The 15,965-nt window shown below is 58.2% G+C and overlaps 7 protein-coding genes across 7 annotated transcripts; 3 read left to right on the forward strand and 4 right to left on the reverse strand.

Moving 5' to 3' along the window:
* Positions 1–138: 138 nt before the first annotated feature.
* RGP1 (Golgi membrane exchange factor (Ric1p-Rgp1p) subunit) lies at positions 139–1,773 on the forward strand (the record flags this gene model as incomplete). Its single annotated transcript, XM_066777797.1, has 2 exons — positions 139–706; positions 758–1,773. 2 exons carry the CDS (start codon positions 139–141, stop codon positions 1,771–1,773), a joined length of 1,584 nt encoding a protein of 527 aa, XP_066631892.1.
* A 1,492-nt stretch (positions 1,774–3,265) lies between these two features.
* SLS55_006368 (uncharacterized protein) lies at positions 3,266–3,925 on the forward strand (the record flags this gene model as incomplete). The annotated part of the gene is made up of 1 exon (XM_066777798.1): positions 3,266–3,925. One exon carries the CDS (start codon positions 3,266–3,268, stop codon positions 3,923–3,925), a length of 660 nt encoding a protein of 219 aa, XP_066631893.1.
* A 371-nt stretch (positions 3,926–4,296) lies between these two features.
* Positions 4,297–5,949, reverse strand: SLS55_006369 (uncharacterized protein; the record flags this gene model as incomplete). Its single annotated transcript, XM_066777799.1, has 2 exons — positions 4,297–5,191; positions 5,942–5,949. 2 exons carry the CDS (start codon positions 5,947–5,949, stop codon positions 4,297–4,299), a joined length of 903 nt encoding a protein of 300 aa, XP_066631894.1.
* A 435-nt stretch (positions 5,950–6,384) lies between these two features.
* Positions 6,385–9,332, reverse strand: SLS55_006370 (uncharacterized protein; the record flags this gene model as incomplete). Its single annotated transcript, XM_066777800.1, has 2 exons — positions 6,385–9,096; positions 9,327–9,332. 2 exons carry the CDS (start codon positions 9,330–9,332, stop codon positions 6,385–6,387), a joined length of 2,718 nt encoding a protein of 905 aa, XP_066631895.1.
* A 1,609-nt stretch (positions 9,333–10,941) lies between these two features.
* On the forward strand, positions 10,942–12,616 carry SLS55_006371 (uncharacterized protein; the record flags this gene model as incomplete). The annotated part of the gene is made up of 3 exons (XM_066777801.1): positions 10,942–11,128; positions 11,366–11,577; positions 11,744–12,616. 3 exons carry the CDS (start codon positions 10,942–10,944, stop codon positions 12,614–12,616), a joined length of 1,272 nt encoding a protein of 423 aa, XP_066631896.1.
* A 264-nt stretch (positions 12,617–12,880) lies between these two features.
* SLS55_006372 (uncharacterized protein) lies at positions 12,881–14,037 on the reverse strand (the record flags this gene model as incomplete). Its single annotated transcript, XM_066777802.1, has 2 exons — positions 12,881–13,459; positions 13,561–14,037. 2 exons carry the CDS (start codon positions 14,035–14,037, stop codon positions 12,881–12,883), a joined length of 1,056 nt encoding a protein of 351 aa, XP_066631897.1.
* A 917-nt stretch (positions 14,038–14,954) lies between these two features.
* SLS55_006373 (uncharacterized protein) lies at positions 14,955–15,812 on the reverse strand (the record flags this gene model as incomplete). Its single annotated transcript, XM_066777803.1, is given in 2 exon segments — positions 14,955–15,792; positions 15,805–15,812. The coding sequence occupies 2 exon segments, from the start codon at positions 15,810–15,812 to the stop codon at positions 14,955–14,957; spliced, it is 846 nt and encodes a 281-aa protein (XP_066631898.1).
* Positions 15,813–15,965: the final 153 nt, after the last annotated feature.

Here is a 15,965-nt window from a genome sequence, read left to right on the forward strand (position 1 = left end):
AGGATAATATCAGGCGCAAGCATGAACGGAGGTAGCTCTCGAAGCAGCGGCGAGTTTTACACCGTGAGCAACAACTCCACCGAAACATTGGCGTCGGAGTACATATCACGACCAACCGCTCGCCTCCTTCCGAAATTGATGCAGGACCGCAAACCTTCCAATCTCGCCCCAGTGAATACGCGCTTACAAGACAAACCCGAAGTCTTGATGATGGGCTATGCTCAAGTCATGGGCTCGTTTACGCTCGATGGATCGCTCATCAACCAGGGACCATTTGAGGAAGTCAAGAGGAAAGGTGTCATGGGAGGACAAGGAGGCGGCGGCGTTGTCGGCATCGAGCGAACGAAGCGCGACAGCGGCCTGTTCGGCGCACTTGGCTGGTCTAATCTTGGAGAATCGATTGGAGGTCTCCTGGGCGGCGCCGAGCCAAGCAGCATCCGCGAGATGCGATCCGTTGCAAGTGCAAAGACGGTTCCGCTACTGAGCACGCCGCAAAGCATTCTCTTTGTCGATTTGAAATTGGCGCCTGGAGAGGAAAAGAGCTACACGTACACATTCACACTACCGAGAGGACTACCACCGACACACAAAGGAAGGGCAATGAAGGTGAATTACCATCTAAACATCGGAACTCAAAGACCTGGCACCTCGGCAAGAGCGGTAAGGAGTGTGACCGTGCCTTTCCGGGTCTTTGGGAGCGTCACCAGTAAGTTGAAATGGTTCAAGCCACATGACATTGTATGCTGATCTTCCGCAGACCATGGCGAGATTCTCGGACACGATTTAATGTCCCCCTATATACTGCTGCGCGATCAAGCTACCACCAGCGTTGTTGGAGACGCCAAAGCTCAGTTGATACCGAATGGTGCGGCCAACAAGAAGTTGAACGGCGAGGCACAACAAGCCCAGGCCGAATTCGAAAACTATGTGCGGAACTTGCTCGACACAGCGAAGCGCGATCCAAACGGAAGCCTTCTTTCGCCGACCGAAGCGCCCAAAGAATACCGCCGTCGTCGGTCCACAGTAGAGGAGATTCCCGTCAACTCGATGAAGGAGGCCATTGACTTTGCCATCCTCCGCTCAAACACCAGCTCCTCGTCAAGCGCCTCGACTAACCGCTTTGAGATTGCGCGCAATGGACGGCGCGTCGCAGTAATCAGACTGGCGAGGCCGGCATTCCGGCTCGGGGAGACTATCTCGGCGGTGATCGAGTTTGACAACGCGGAGGTGCCAGTGTATGGGATCGCTGTGACGCTCGAGTCGAGCGAGAAGGTCGACCCGGCCATCGCACTGCGCAGCGGGGCGAGCATCCACCGGGTCACGCGCAAGGTGCACGCCAGCTTTGCGGAGAACGCGCTGTTCGCGCGGCGGGTTTGCTTCGCGCCGACGGTGCCGCCGAATGCGACGCCCGAGTTCATCACGAGCGGGGTCAGCCTGCAATGGAAGCTGAGGGTCGAGTTCGTCACGCCCAGGATCGGCAACACTCGCAGCAGTGCCTACAATAGCCGCAACAACAGCCGCAACAACAGCGTTGCGAACACGCCCGTCATGGAGAAGCAGCAACAGCAACAGCTCGGAGAATATTGGGGAGGGGCAACGGCGCTGCTGGAGGAGATGGCGAGCGACGACCGCGGCACGGTGCTGGCGGCGGTGGAGAGGCTGAACTGCGAAAGCTTCGAGGTTGCCGTGCCGATTAGGGTATACGGTGCGTCGACGGGCTCGGACAGCTTGACTGGGGGTGCGGAGGAGCAGGAGGACGGTTATGCTATCTAGGCGCAAAGAGGGAAGAGAAGGATACAGAGGGAGGCATGGGAACGGAAGAACATTCTCTTATTACTTACTTTGGATGACTGATTAATACGGCAGGGGGGCATTGGAGAGGTATTGTGCAATTAGGGAGGATGGGCAGGTCGATCAAAGGAGTAAGTACGGTTCACGCGACATCTATTGTTCAAAGAGAAAAAGGCCAGCATTGGGCGATGTAGAAATGAAAGTCTTCATTTTTTTTTTTTTTTTTTGGTTCATGTTTACGCGAGCGATCTGCTTGATTTGCTGATGGTGGCGTTTGTCTTGCGCTTCGAGGAAGAGAGTAGACAGCTAAAGGGCACTGATCAAGAGAAGCAGGCTAGATGAAGTCAGAACAGACAATGGCTGATCCCAACCCCATTCGTGGAGAGGAGCGCCGCCTGTTCCGGAAGGATTCAGCTCGTTTACCTCGGACTGTCGACGATGCCATGGAAGTTACCGATAGCCTTGTTCGCTTGGTTTGCCGAACGACGATCTGTCAGGTGGTGACGGGCATGGTTCGGTTCCGGGACGAGAGCGATGGGTGCCGATCGTCGCCGTATCTGCGGGCTGCAGGGGGCAGAGACAGGGGCGTGGTTGCTGATTCGGGCAGAGAGCTGGGTAAGCTTATTGCACAAGCTTTTCCTAGGCCTCGTCCATCCCTCTACCGGTTGCTAACGCATGCCCATCAATCACTCTACGTCAACATCTCATCTTCGACCTTTCTACTCACCGGCCGCGAAGCAACCATCACTGTTCGGTCGCTCGGGCTGTTTCGCGTTATATCCGGAGCGATGGAGCAGTGGTACTAGCGCAGGTGTCTATTGGCTTTTTCGGCCCCCGGCAAGCCACAGACAGCATCCAGACTGGCCAGAAACGGTTTCCCCTGAGCTATTCCGGCTCTCTCCCGCGACGCCTCAATGCTTCAATTTGCCATCTTCGCTTTCGCACCCACCTCAGACCGTGGCGTGATTCGCCATGCCGGGCCAAGACGAGCTGAAATTGGACATGGCGGTGCGGACTGGCTGCGAGCCTCTCACATCACCGGCGCATGAAGGAGGATGCCCGTGGCGCGTCGGCGTTTAAGCTTGTGTGCAGCCACCGTCTCGCCCTTCGCTGTCGGCCTTTGCCGCCGTGGTGGTGGCGTTTGCCGGCCGAGATGAGCATGCGGAGAAGCAGTGAGTAGATGGAATGCGAGTGGTAGGTGCGCTGACTGCTGCCTGTCATGAGACCGCAAGCGCGCGCGAAGGATTCAGCCGGTCGACGAGTCGACTTTTGTATAAGATGGAGGGCCGTCTGGATGATGGGCTGCTTCTTTTCCTTCTTCACCACACGTCTTTCGTTCCGGTCGTCGGTCTTTGAGCTCATCACTCCAGTCCTTCTTTGAATACAGCAGCCTCGCTGAACCACATTCGTTGCCAACTCCAACAACTACAACTACAACCAACACTTTCACATACCACCAAACACACAAATCAAGATGCGCACCACCAGCACCACCCTCCTCACCCTCCTGGCCGCCAGCGGCGCCCTCGCCCGCACCGACCTGTCCGGCTGCGTCTCGTCGGCGACGGTCAAGTACGGCGGCGCCTCCCTGGTGTGGTACGTTCCTGGCACCGGTGAGCTGTGCGAGATGCTCGACTGCGGCGGCGGCCGCGCCCCGCCCAAGACCACCGTCCCCGGCTGCGCCGCCTACTCGGGCACCGCCAGCTACTCGCCCAACTACCTCCCCGGCTACGGCCCGGACGCCACCCCCACCTCCGCCGCCATGGCCTCCTCGTCCGCCGCAGCCGCCACGTCCGCCGTCGCCAGCCCCAGCGTGACGGCTGCTCCCAGCCTGTCCAGCGCCGCCGTCAGCAGCAGCGCTGCCGCTGCTTCCTCCTCCTCCTCCAAGTCTGCCGATGAGGACAAGTCTTCCTCTTCCTCTTCCTCTGCCATGGCTTCCTCCAAGGCTTCTTCCGCTGCCGCCGCGTCGTCGACCATGGCCGCCATCACCACTCCCAAGGGTGTCATGACGCCCGTTGCCGGCACCCCCACCGCCGCTGCCACCCCCTCCAGCTACACCGGCGCCGCCGGCAGGATCGAGGCCGCTGCCGGCGTTGCCGTTGGCGGTGTCGTTGCTGCGCTCGCTTGGTTGTAAGCGAAGGGGTTAGTTGCTAAGACGAGATAGATATGAAGGAGAGGATGGATGGACGGACGGACGGACGGATGGGTGGATGAGTGGGAATAGGGGATCGAATGGATGAGATGGCATAATGTGTTATTGATAATAAATACCTCACATACGACGAATCAAATGAGAACCATTCGGTCAAAGTTTCTTCTCTCTTCTTGTTTTGATACGTGACAAACTCGTCTGTACTATTCTCTATTTTTCTTACGTCCAAACGCTCTTCATAGCTTTGCCTTTGGGGAGGCTTGCAGAAGTTCGTCTACCATCTCGCTCACGACTTCCCCCAGCCCGAAGCTGTAACCATACCCGCTGCCCGAAACACCTAGCACCGCCTACAGTCAGCCAAAGAAACACAACATGAAAAGGGTGTGTGTATGTGTGTGTGTTGGGAGTGATTCAAACTCACCATACGCATGCACAACATTCAACCCACCACCACCATCACCACCCACAACCTCCTCCTCCTTCTCCACCCTCGGCCCGCCCTCCCTGCCCGGCCTGAACCCGACATTGTCCCTCACGACGTCGAAGTCGGCGGGGAACGCGGCGAAGACGTGCGGCAGGTTGTCGCCCACCCGGCCGAAAATGTCCATCCGCTGGTCCTCGCTCACGTCGGAGTCTTCACTTCCCATCCCTTTCACGCCGCCGACGACGGCCGTGCCGTCCAGCCGCGGGATGCAGTATGTGTACTGCGAGCCCTGCCGCATGAAGACGCGGTCCCACGCCGTGCGCACGAGGTGCGTCTGCCCGCGTACCGGCTTCACCCTGGCCCTTTCGTCTTCCTGTTGGGGAATCAGGTCGCGCGCCCCGTTGCCCGACGCGTTGATCAGCACGTCGCAGGGCTGCGGCACCGCGGCGGCGGCAGCGGCTTCGGCCAGGCTGCGCACCTCGCGCTGGATGAAGGTCACTCCTTCTTCCCTCTCCAGCCGCGCCCGCAGCCACGGCAGCAGCACGGCCGGCTGCAGCACGACCGTCTGCCAGCGCGCGCCGAGCGTGCAGCCGGTGGGCAGGTCCGCCGCCGGGATGGGCGCGAAGTCGGGGACGTGGTCCGCGTACCAGAAATCGCTCGGTGAGACCCCGTCGTCGTCGCGCACGTCTTCGATGTCGATGCGGCGCACGCTGGACGAGGGGGCGGAGTCGGCGAGGCGGAAGAGGTGCGGGAGCGTGAGGCGCTGCATGCGCCGCTGCTGCGGGGTGGTGTTGATGTCGGGCATGTAGAAGGCGCCGGCCCAGCTGGAGGGGGGGTAATATCTGGTTAGCTTTTTGTTGTTGTTGTTTGGCATATTCTTTTCTTTTCCTTTTTTTTTTTACTTGGCGCTGTGAAAACTCGGTACGAGGAGACCACGGAGAGAGAGGTTTATGTGGGAGGAATGACTTACGGAGATGCCCAGGCCTTGGAGGCCGTGTCGAGGTCTATGGGCTGACCATCTTTGGGTGGGAGATCCCGTGCGATGATGGTGACTTTATGGCCTCTGGAGCGGAGTATGGATGCCGTGGCGAGACCGGTAATGCTATACTAAGTGTCAGTATATACACGATTGGAAACGTTTAGATCCGGCCATGGCGAATGAGTAAGTGGGGTAGTGAGTTGCGGGGTATTGCAGGCAATTTGACATGTCGGGATGCAGTGCTTACCCAGCGCCGAGAATTGTGATGTTTCCCATTATAGTAAGTAGTGGTCTGTTCAACAGCTATGTGGACAACGTCCGTAATCGGGAACGCTTGGGATTTCGTGTATATGTATAGTGGTTGGCGGTTGCGGGATCGGATGTCATGTCATCGCTTATCGCCGGCTGTCGGGTCTGCCGCTTGCGGGCCGATCACTTAATGTGGACGTCTGTTGTGCTTGCCGCAACGTAGCATTAGAAAGTCTACGTATCTTGTGGCAGGAAAATTGAGTAGATAAAGCCATATATCCCCAGTCATAATAATGAACCGTACATGAAACGTATCAAAAGGTGCTTGGGAACCTTTATACTGCACTCATCCATCCGACCATTTTGCTTCCCTGGAAGCCTCAGAACCATGATATGCTGCTGAATCTTAGAAATAAGTGACTCAATCAAGTATCGAGAAAAGGAGGCTGTAGAAGTGTTAGACCAAGCAACAGAGAGGAAGAAATCGATTCGATAATTTTTCCCAACCTACAAACCAAGAAGCAAAATCTCCAGACCCATGCTCAAGCAGTTGTTACAATCGCAAAACTTCAAACCCGAAGAACAGAAAAACACAAAAGCGCCGGTTGCGGGTATCTCTCAGCATCATCAGCGCAGCTGCAACAGCAGGAATAACATCTCTCAAATCCCCGAAAAAAGGAAAAAAAGATAACAGCCTCTTCCATCCACTTCACCATCATCTCCGTCACTCGACGCTCAGCGCGAGCCTTTTCAACCCACAATCATCTCCACAGCCTTCTCCAAACCCAGTTACTCTCCCTCCCCAACCCTCACCAACGTCCCCAAACTCGTCCCCTTCCTCCCAACAAACCCCCTTCTATTCCTTCCCGTCCGCCCCCTGCCGAACCAGTTGTACTTGAGCTCCGCTGCCAGCCTCTCCATCTTTGCCTGGGCGTCATCGCCGCTCCGGATGCTGATCAGAATGCTGACGCACTGTAGCATGCGCGCAACCGTCTCCATGACCTTGGCCGTGTCCATAGGCTGTGGTGGCACTGGTGAAGAAGGTGGGGGTGCTAGCTGGTGGTTGTAGAAGTTCTGCGGATTCGAGTGGCTACGGCCGTGGCCCGCCAAGTGCACGTTGGTCGGCAAGCTGTGGAAGGAGCCTGCAGAGGTGTTGGAAGTGGCGCGGCTGCGCGAGTTGGATGAAGTGAAGGGGTTCGAAAAGGACGACGCGGTGCTCTCGAGGATGTTGGAGGCTGAGTTGTGGCTATGGGCAATGCTGTGACTGGCCGGCCACCCGGTGTCGCCAAGGCTGGTGGAAGTCCCAGGACGAGCAGGATATGTCGCGGGTGAGGTTTGGTGGGAGACCTGGCTCGTTGCGTCGGGGGAGGGATGCGAGTCCACGATTCCAGCGTTGATGTTCTCAAGAGATAAGCGAGAGAAGATGGCCATAAGCGCGTCATTACGCGGAAGAATAATGATGTCACGGAAAGTGATGAGCGTCAGGCGCCGAACATCAAGCTCCTCACCGATGGTGGGAAACTGCTTCGACCTCGACGCGTCAGAATCTGCCCGGCTCCGGTTGGGAAGAGAGGCCCCCCAAAAACCCGCCGCTTCCTTCGGATTCATGATCCCTCTACCCTTGAACTCCATGTCGAGAGGCAAGAAGACAGCTTGTACAAAAGGCAGAATCGTGTAAAGAATAATGGTCCACATATCCACCAGCTTTGGTACGAGCCGGTCATCCGGACAGTGACGCAGCGTCTGGTCAAGAGAGAGGAAGCCCGTCTGCAGCAATTCATGGAGATCCTCTATGATGACCGTAGGCGCCTGTCGCTGTATGCAGCGTCGGAGATGCACCGAGACGAGGGCATTGAAATCTTCTATTGGCGGTCGAGGGTCTTCTCCCTCAAAAATCAGAAGAACGCGCGCTTTGATCAGGGGCCAAGCATCGTCTGGCGTCATTTGTGGCACGCCGAAGATGGCACCAAGGGTCGCGACAGATGTCTGGGGGGTCTCCAAAGCAAGTCCAGCCGACAGCAAAGACGCAGAAGGCGCAGATGTGCTCAGACCCGCGGTACCCGGCCATTCGGGTCGCTCCAACTGAAGAGAGGGATCGCGTTCGCGGTACGTTGTCTCTATGTTCTCTAGAGATGCAGCGTGAGCGTTTGCAGCCTTTTCTTCTTTCTTCTTCTGACGCAAAGCTCGGCCTCCATGTCTCAAGTCCAGGCCGCTCATTGATTGGGCAAAGGTACTTGAGTGGCCAGGCGAGTTGGGAGCGGCAAAGTTGTAGAGCGGCTGGGGCGCGCTTGGATCCGTGGGCTTGGAATTGCTGGCTGCAGAAGAAAGCGGGAGGATATGGTCGTCATGCTTCAGCTTGTGTTTCTGGCGCGATAAGAAATGACGATGATGTTTTTCCTTCTCCTTCTCTTTCTCCGGCAACATGGGCAAGCGATCCGACGGAACAAGGGTCGAGGTTGAGGCATTCGCAAGAGAATACAACGACGGAGCAGGCATCTTGTGGTCGATTAGGCTGGTGGTGGACTGGTTCATCGACAGGGAACTCGAGCTGTACATGCCGGGGCGACTGGGCGAAGGCAGTGCAGGCAACCCTTTGGTGATGTCCTTTTCCCTTGATATCCCTATGCTCTTCGGCTTGGAGAACAGCTTCATCTTGGACTTTTCTTTTACGGGCTTCGCTTCCTTCTCGGGCATCACTTGGGGCGACATGGGGCGGGAATTAAATTCAGGACTAGGCGAGGCAAGCGGGCTTCTGGGAAACACGGTGTTTGCAGCGGCGGTCGCGGCACCCTTCTGGCCCCCAAGAACACCGTTTTGATACTGGCTGGGCACACTCAGACTCGGATTTATGTTCAGCGGCGGCACGACGGGCGACGGGCTCGAAGGCTTCCGGCGGGCAGGGAAGTTTTGGCCGGGCTCGGGTATGGTGGTGGAGCGCTTTCGGTGCAGCTGGTGGTCGTGTTGCTGGGCGTGCATCGCAGCCTGGGCTGCGATCTGCGAGGCGGACAAATTGGACATGCTCGGCGAGTTGGAATGCGAGGCGGTTGGCAGGGAGGGCTCGAAGAAGCCCTGCGAGTGTTGGCGGGGGCGATGGCCGGGATGCGACGGCGGAGTCTGCACGCCAGGCGGCCTCTGGTCGCGCGACAGCTCGTTTATGGCGCTCTGCACATTGCTCGAGACGTGGGCGACGGTGGGCCGCTGCAGCTGCGGGCTGTAGCTCGGGGTGCTCTGGGGGTAGTGTGCGGGCGGCGAGCGCGTGTGCTGCTTGTGGATGGAGAGGGCGGTGATGCGCGAGGAGTCGCTGTCCGTGTCGGACTGGTCGTCGTTGGAGGTCGAGTGCTGGCGGGCGCGGTGGGCGGACGTGGGCGTCTGGCTGCTGCGGGGCTGCGAGTGCTGCGGCGGCGAGCTCAGAACGGTGCGGGCGGGTGAAGAGGCCATGCTGAGAGCAGCCGCTGGGCGTTGGCGCTGTGCGACTTGGGCGCTGGCTGGGGTCTCGATGGGCTGGCGGGCTTGCGGGCAGCTCAGGCCATGTCCGGCACAGCCAAGAGCAGCGAGCGGGAGCGGAGCGAGGCGCAGAGGGGCGGCACGCGGAGAGGGACCTAGGGCAGTCGGAGGCAGTGAGAGGCAATGCTGAGGCGGAGATGAAGCAGCGGTACGTCGTCGTAGGGCTGATGCCGGCGCCCAGCCGAAGCAGCAAGATCGGCGCCTGGGGCAAGCGCTTTTTCTCTCACCACCATTGCCCCGCATCCCCAGCTCACCCCATCATCCACCTCCGCCTCCGCCTCCGAAAAATGGCCTCCCTGCGCGCCACCTATTCTTCGCCTGCCGATGGCACCACCGTCTTCTCTCGCGACTTACCCGCCGTGAGCGCCGCGCCCACCACCGACGGGAAGACGGCCTTTCTCTCCGCCCTTCGCAACTCCGTGTCTGAGCTCCAGAGCGAGGTCAATGCCCACGTCACCCAGAACATGGAGAAAGAGAAGAAGGCTGCCGGCATAGACGAAAGCAAGGAGGCTGCTTTGGAGGCCAATTACGGCGAAGAGGTCGTCGAAGAGGACGAATGATCTGACAACACCATTGCGGCCGCTCTGCCCGCGCGCCCGGTGCTTCCGCATTGCTGTCAGCTACCTGCCCAGGAAATGCACCGTCCTCATCTTCTGGTCCAGTCATCTAGCGCAAAGCGGCTGCCATCACCAACCCGATGAGAAAACTTGTTTGGGAGCTTCGAGACGGACAAACCCCACTGGCGGCCGCTCATGTTCGACGATGTGATCGACGTCGAAGCAAATGCTTCACTAAAGTTCCACGTCGCCTTATGGTGTTGGTCGACCTAAGATGTTCTAAAGAGGTTCACCCTGGTTAGCAACAGTGGTGGCTAAAATTGTAATGATTGGGTAGACTTGCTCGTCGTACTCCATGGAGGTGAACGGCGCTAGATCAGTACCACACTAATTTGAAGAATCCCCAAGTAATCAGTGACTTTGAGAAAATGATCCACCATCTTCCGATCGTGACATTCCTCGGGACGTGCCAAGTACCAAACGAGACGAGAACATCGGAAGGGGCGCTGAAACATCCATATCATACTGCTTCTTGGAAAACGCATGTTTAAGTGGCCCAGTGCCCTCTTCAATGCCAACTTTGTTACCACTCATTGCATTCCTTCGCTGTCAAGCTCGTGATCGGCTGCGGTAGAAAGAGCTCGCCTATGACAACAAAGGGAACCCAACGTAACCAAAATAACTGCTGTCTATTTGCCGGCATTTCATTTCTTTCAGTCTCTTTTCGGACGCGCCTTTGGATTAAGATGCTTTGCAGAATAAGCCGAGTGCAATGTTCCCATATCGTTCACTTCCTCTTCCTCTGCTAGCTCTTTAGTTCCGTACGATTTCGAGGTTGACACCATATGAGCCATTACGAATCTATTGCGGTATATGTGTAGCTTGTGCTAATCAGTGTCTGGTACTGTTGCCGCTTGGACATCGCTGCCGCGTTCTCCTACGTAAGTGTACAGTGTATGCTCAAGTGAACAGGCTGGTATCAGAGCATCAGCTAATCGTGCTACGGTACATTCACTACAGCCATCGGCGCCACTTTTGAGATATTCTCGCTTCTAAATCGCGAGCCAGGCTGGTGGCATTGTCTAGTACCTTCATGTCCAGGTTCGCTCCAAACCCGCGCTCATTCACTGTTTACCTCCCGCACTCCCGCTTCCGCTTCCAAACCCAACACAAACCGAACAACCCACAAGCGCCGTCCACCTTGGTTTCTCCCATTGGAACCTACTACACGTCGCCACACTCAATTCCCACCGACTCTCCGTACGCACGCAGCAGCCGTCCAACCATGGCGCGTCCTCCGCCCGGTGCTGGCATCATCAACCTCCGCGTCAAAAAAGCCAAACGGGCTGCGTCGTCCAAGCAAGCTCTAGCCGCCAAACAATCAGCGTCCGAAGAGGAACCTGCGCCCGTCGAGCTGCCTGCGATCTTTACTCATGTCGGGTCATATGCCGCGGACGCCACCAAGCTCTTTCGTACTGAGCCGCTCGCGTTCACAGGACAACCCGCGTTCGCAGGACATACCCTGTTCGCAGGACAGCCCGCGTTCGTAGGACAACCTGCGCTCACTGAACAGGTCGCGTCTGCCGAGCAGCCCGCGCTCGCTGAACAGGTTGCGCCCGCCGCTTACGACAAGCAACCCGCGCTCACCAAACAATCTGCGCCCGACGAGCAACCTGTGGCCGATGAGCAACATGCGCCCGCCCACTCAGGATTAGGCCGGCGCAAGGGTCCTTCCAAGGACAACATAGCCGGGCAGTGGTACTCTTGGTACGTGAAGTGGATCAACCGCTTCTGGGCGCGCTTGCGGCAAGAAGGCATCGACCTGGGAATCCTCCCCGCCGACTGTCGCAAGGTGATTACGATGGAATTGATCGCCTCCACCAACGTCTCGGACCCGGTCGTTGCGTTGCTCCACTACTTGGTAAGCCCATCCTCCCCTCACCGTGCTTCGCCCCTGATGCGTACAAGAGACACGCGTAGACAGCCCTTCTCCCCTTCGTGCCGCCCACACACATACATCGTTACTACTTACCACACTCCCAGCCCCGTCACGGCTAACCCCACACTCTGTTCTCTCCGTCCCGCAGATCGACTCGCACGCCCACATCAAAGCCACCTACGACGACGGCCTCGCCGCGCCCATGGGCTACCCCGTCGCCGAATGGTCGTACCCCGAATTCGCGCTTCAGGACCGCAGCATCGTCACTAACGACACCATGGACGACTACGACTACGACCGCAGCAGCGCCATGTCCGACACGACCATCGCCACCGTCACCCCCGTCACCATCGTCTACCACCTCCTCGACCCGGGCCCCGACGTCCGCAAGTCGGGCCGCCGCGTGCACGGCCGTCCCGCCCACAGCGATCTCCAGTGGGACTTTGGCATCTGCCGCCCGCCCGTGCCCGAGTACTGGCGCCGCCTGCGCGGCGTTTGGGTCTCCGAGATGCCGGAGGTGCTGCTCGCGCGGGAGGAGGCGGAGGCTGCCGCCGGTGTTGGTCGTGGTATTGGTGATGATGATGATGTGGTGGTGGGGGAAGAAGAGGATTGGCAGGCGAAGATGGAAAGGATTGAGCGTGGGGCCGAGGAGAAGAGGCTGGAATTGGTTGGGAAGAAGGACAAGGCGAAGATGAAGGCGGGTACGAAGAAGCCTGTGGAGGAGGAACAGGTTACGGAAGATGAGGGAGACGATGAGGATGAAGAGAATGATGCGGATGGCAGTGAGGAGGTCGAAGAAGAAGAGGACGAAGAGGAAGAAGACGAGGACGAAGAAGAGGACGAAGATCCGGCGGACGAGGACTACAAGGACGAGATTCAGGACGTAAAGGGGCAAATGGTTCCTATCCCCGACGAAGTCTTTGATGAAGCTTTCGCCGAGGAAGAAAGCGATGTCGAAGTGCCTCAAGGACGCCGCTCTACCCGCCTTAGCAAGAGGCCCCGTCTTCGCTACACCCAGTAGTTGCAAGGATCTGCAAAGACTGCCGAGAAAGCACCTGTAACTTGCAACTATCAAGTTTGGATTGGTCTTTCTTTCATTGTCCATTGGCGGTTGGACTCGATTTGATCATTGCCTTAGCCTGACTCTAGTAGTGTGTGTATAGGCTTAAGAGGAACTCTAGAAATCCTCTTTCTTGATAACATCAAATGGATCCTTATAAATGAATGTCGTTTTGCATTTGCGTTCTACTGAGAGCCCAAAGTCCTCATTCTAGTAAAGCCCTTTTCACGCCTTTCGTTTATCCGACGATTTGTCATACTCCAAGTCCAAGTCGACCACAACCGGTGCATTACTCGGCTTGTACGACAGATCCATGATGCTGGCGTTGACCATGACCGTCTCCTCCGCCAGCCTCAACGGGGCAGCCGAACTCCCACTGACGTCTACGAACGCGGCGTGGTCCCTGATCAAGTCCTTCTTAGCAAACTCGTACTTTTTCGCCTTCTTCACAAGCCCATCGACCCCGGTCTCGGTCTTCTTCCCGCGGTCCTCGGGCCACTCGACCCTCTCGACGCCCCACGCCTCGTGGATGTGGCCCCACGCGTGGAGCCTCGGCCGCGCCCTCTCCACGGCGCGCAGCAAGTGCGGACACCCGACCGCGAGGCCGGTGTTGGTAGAGTCCAGCCGGTTCTTGGGCGGACCGTGCGTCATCACGACATCGGGCTGCCAGTGCTCCGGCAGCGGGTTCACGGCGACGTTGACGGCGTCCGGGGCGGAGAGGTGCGGCGGGTTCCAGCGGTCGTTGTCGTGGTCGTAGTTGAAGGCCCACTGGTAGAACTCGGGCTGCCACGGGGACGCGTATACCTAGAGTACGGTCGTCAGTCCCGAGAGGCATAGGAAGATTGTGCAGCAGGCCGAGGAGTGAACGGTAAACATCACGTGAGAGTGGACTACATGGAACATACACTCAGCCTCGCGCCGTTTTGCAGCACGAATTGATGCACGCCCTCCTCGAGGTACGTCACGCCCTTTGCCCGGGCCTTCTCGCCCGTCCATATTTCCCGGGCCTTCCGCGGCATGTCCGGGTCATACTTCGTGTAATGCATGCGCCGGCCGTTCGTGAGGGGGTCCGGTATCCCGCGGCTCTGGCCTAGGTAGAAGTCCTCGTGCAGGCTGAGGTCGTGGTTCCCCGCGATGACGAGCTTGAGCGGGGCGTCGATGGCGCCGAGCATGTCCAGCGCGGCCTCGTACTCGTCCAGGTGGCCCATCATGGTGATGTCGCCGCAGTGCAGCAGCACGTCGGCGGCCGGCAGCGGCGCCCGGAACGGCCTGTCGCGCGCGGGCTCATACCGGCTGGCGTCGATGAGCGGCGCCGTGTGCGTGTCCGAGATGATGAGAAAGCGGGTCTTGACCGTTTCCGACGCGGGTTGCGGTTCAGCCATTGTCTTTTGGTATGGTTCGGCGTGTGGTGACGTCGTTGGTGCTTGCGGGGCTCTCCTCTCCGGCGAGTAATCCGCTGATGCCTACGCGTCGTGGATACCCGGAGAAGCATCGCCTGATGCGAATGTGCAACACCTCCCCGCTTACTCAGACACGTCTCCCAGACAGATTATAGAATACGCAGTTTCTGGGGACCATGTGTCCTTGTTAAAAGCACTCTACTCTTCGGGGGAAGGGCAACCAGAGTAAACCGCTCCACGATAGGATTCAAACTCGCACCTCTACGTCCGTACAAGATTTTCAACCCGACCTACTTCCTTGAGATGATATGCGAGTGGAGTGTATACAAATAATCCTAGCTCGGAACGTCGGGATTGCTGACCGAGGCATGGCGACGAGCATCATGGCGAAAAGGAAAAGAGATGGGAAAGCTGGCGGACTTGAAGACGTCAAAAACGAACGAAAATGAAGAGCGTAAGAAACTTGAAGGCTTCAAAGGTCGGAGACATAGGGGAACAGGACACGATGGCGTAGTAGATGGAAAACTGGACATCTGGTAGTTCTCTTCAACGTTCGCAGTTCTTGTGGCCTAGAACCATAGGCACACATGTTCAAGGTGCTGGTGCCTCAGTCCTCCCCAGTCATAATATTAAGAAGCTGGAATAGATATCTTTTCCGCCGGAATAAGGGAGAGTAAGAAGAGTATGTCCAAGTCACTGACGTCGTTCAATGCGGTCCGAGAAGGGTAATAAGCGCCGCCATTGGTGGGTATGAGGTGGTTAAGGAAGACAAGGAGAGGATGTAGGTAGGTATATCGGTATGGAAGAAGAAGAGTAATGTTGGAAGCCAGCCTCCGTCTTGCCGAGCAACGATTGCAGCTTCTTTGTGTCAACTCCTGTCTGTAGGTTGTGCCTTATATTCAGTTCGCCGGTGGTTGATGTCCGTCCTGTGCCAGCCCCGCCCCTGGATTCGAATGGCCATGGTGGCCTCCGCTCAGCCTGAACACCTTTTTAACGCTCTCAACGCCTTTCTGCAGATGCGGATGGTGCGCCAGAAACTCGCCGTGATGACCGGCGACAGCGCTTCCCGAACCCGCTTTCGCGCCGGCATCGCCGCCGCCCAGTACCGCAGCCAACGTGCCAACCCTTCCTCCTGCTGCTGCAACTCTCTTCCTGCCCATTAGTGGGTCGGCAGGTCCCGGCCGCGGCGGCCACTCTCCGTCGTCTTTCCAGCCCTGCACCAGGGCGCGCGTCATATGCGATAGGTTGATAGGAACCTTGGGTGTCTGGCCGCTGATGACGATTTTGGCGTAGATGTCCGAATACACCTTGGACGTGACGGACTGGCGGATGGCATTGTGCGGCAAGAGCGGCGGTGCGAGAGGTACGAGCGGTTCCTCGGACGCTGGGATGTCGATGTTGATCTTACTCGTCCTCCTCACCACCTTGCCATTGCCCTCATGCTCACCTCCCTCCAGCACCTGCACCTTTTCACCCTCCTCTCCACCCGTCACAGCAGCCCCCTCGTCATTGGGCGCCGGCACGTTCTCCCCACCCTCACCGGATTGTCCATGTTCCACCCCGCTATCTCCCCCCTCCTCCACCACCTCTTCCTTCTCCTCCACCACCGCCGTCTCCTCCAACATCCTCACAACCGTGTTCCGCGCCTCCACCTCTTCCGGCTCCATCTCCGCGCTCGTCCGGCTCCGTCTCCGCGCGTACTTGCGCACGCTCGCCGCGCCCGTCCACCGGTCCCGCCTGCGCACAAACACCGCCATGCCCTCGTTCCACCGCATCTCCTCCTCGAGCGCGCGCCTGCGCCGCCGCTTGCGCCGCGCCGCCCGCTCCTCTGCCACCCGCGGGCCCACGTGCTCCGGCGAGTCGAAGCGATACTCCTTGCCGTCGGCGGCCTGCTGCTGCTGGTGCTCCGC

This window comes from Diplodia seriata (genome assembly GCF_021436955.1).
Source record: "Diplodia seriata strain FDS-637 chromosome Unknown scaffold_6, whole genome shotgun sequence".
Classification (NCBI taxonomy): domain Eukaryota; kingdom Fungi; phylum Ascomycota; class Dothideomycetes; order Botryosphaeriales; family Botryosphaeriaceae; genus Diplodia; species Diplodia seriata.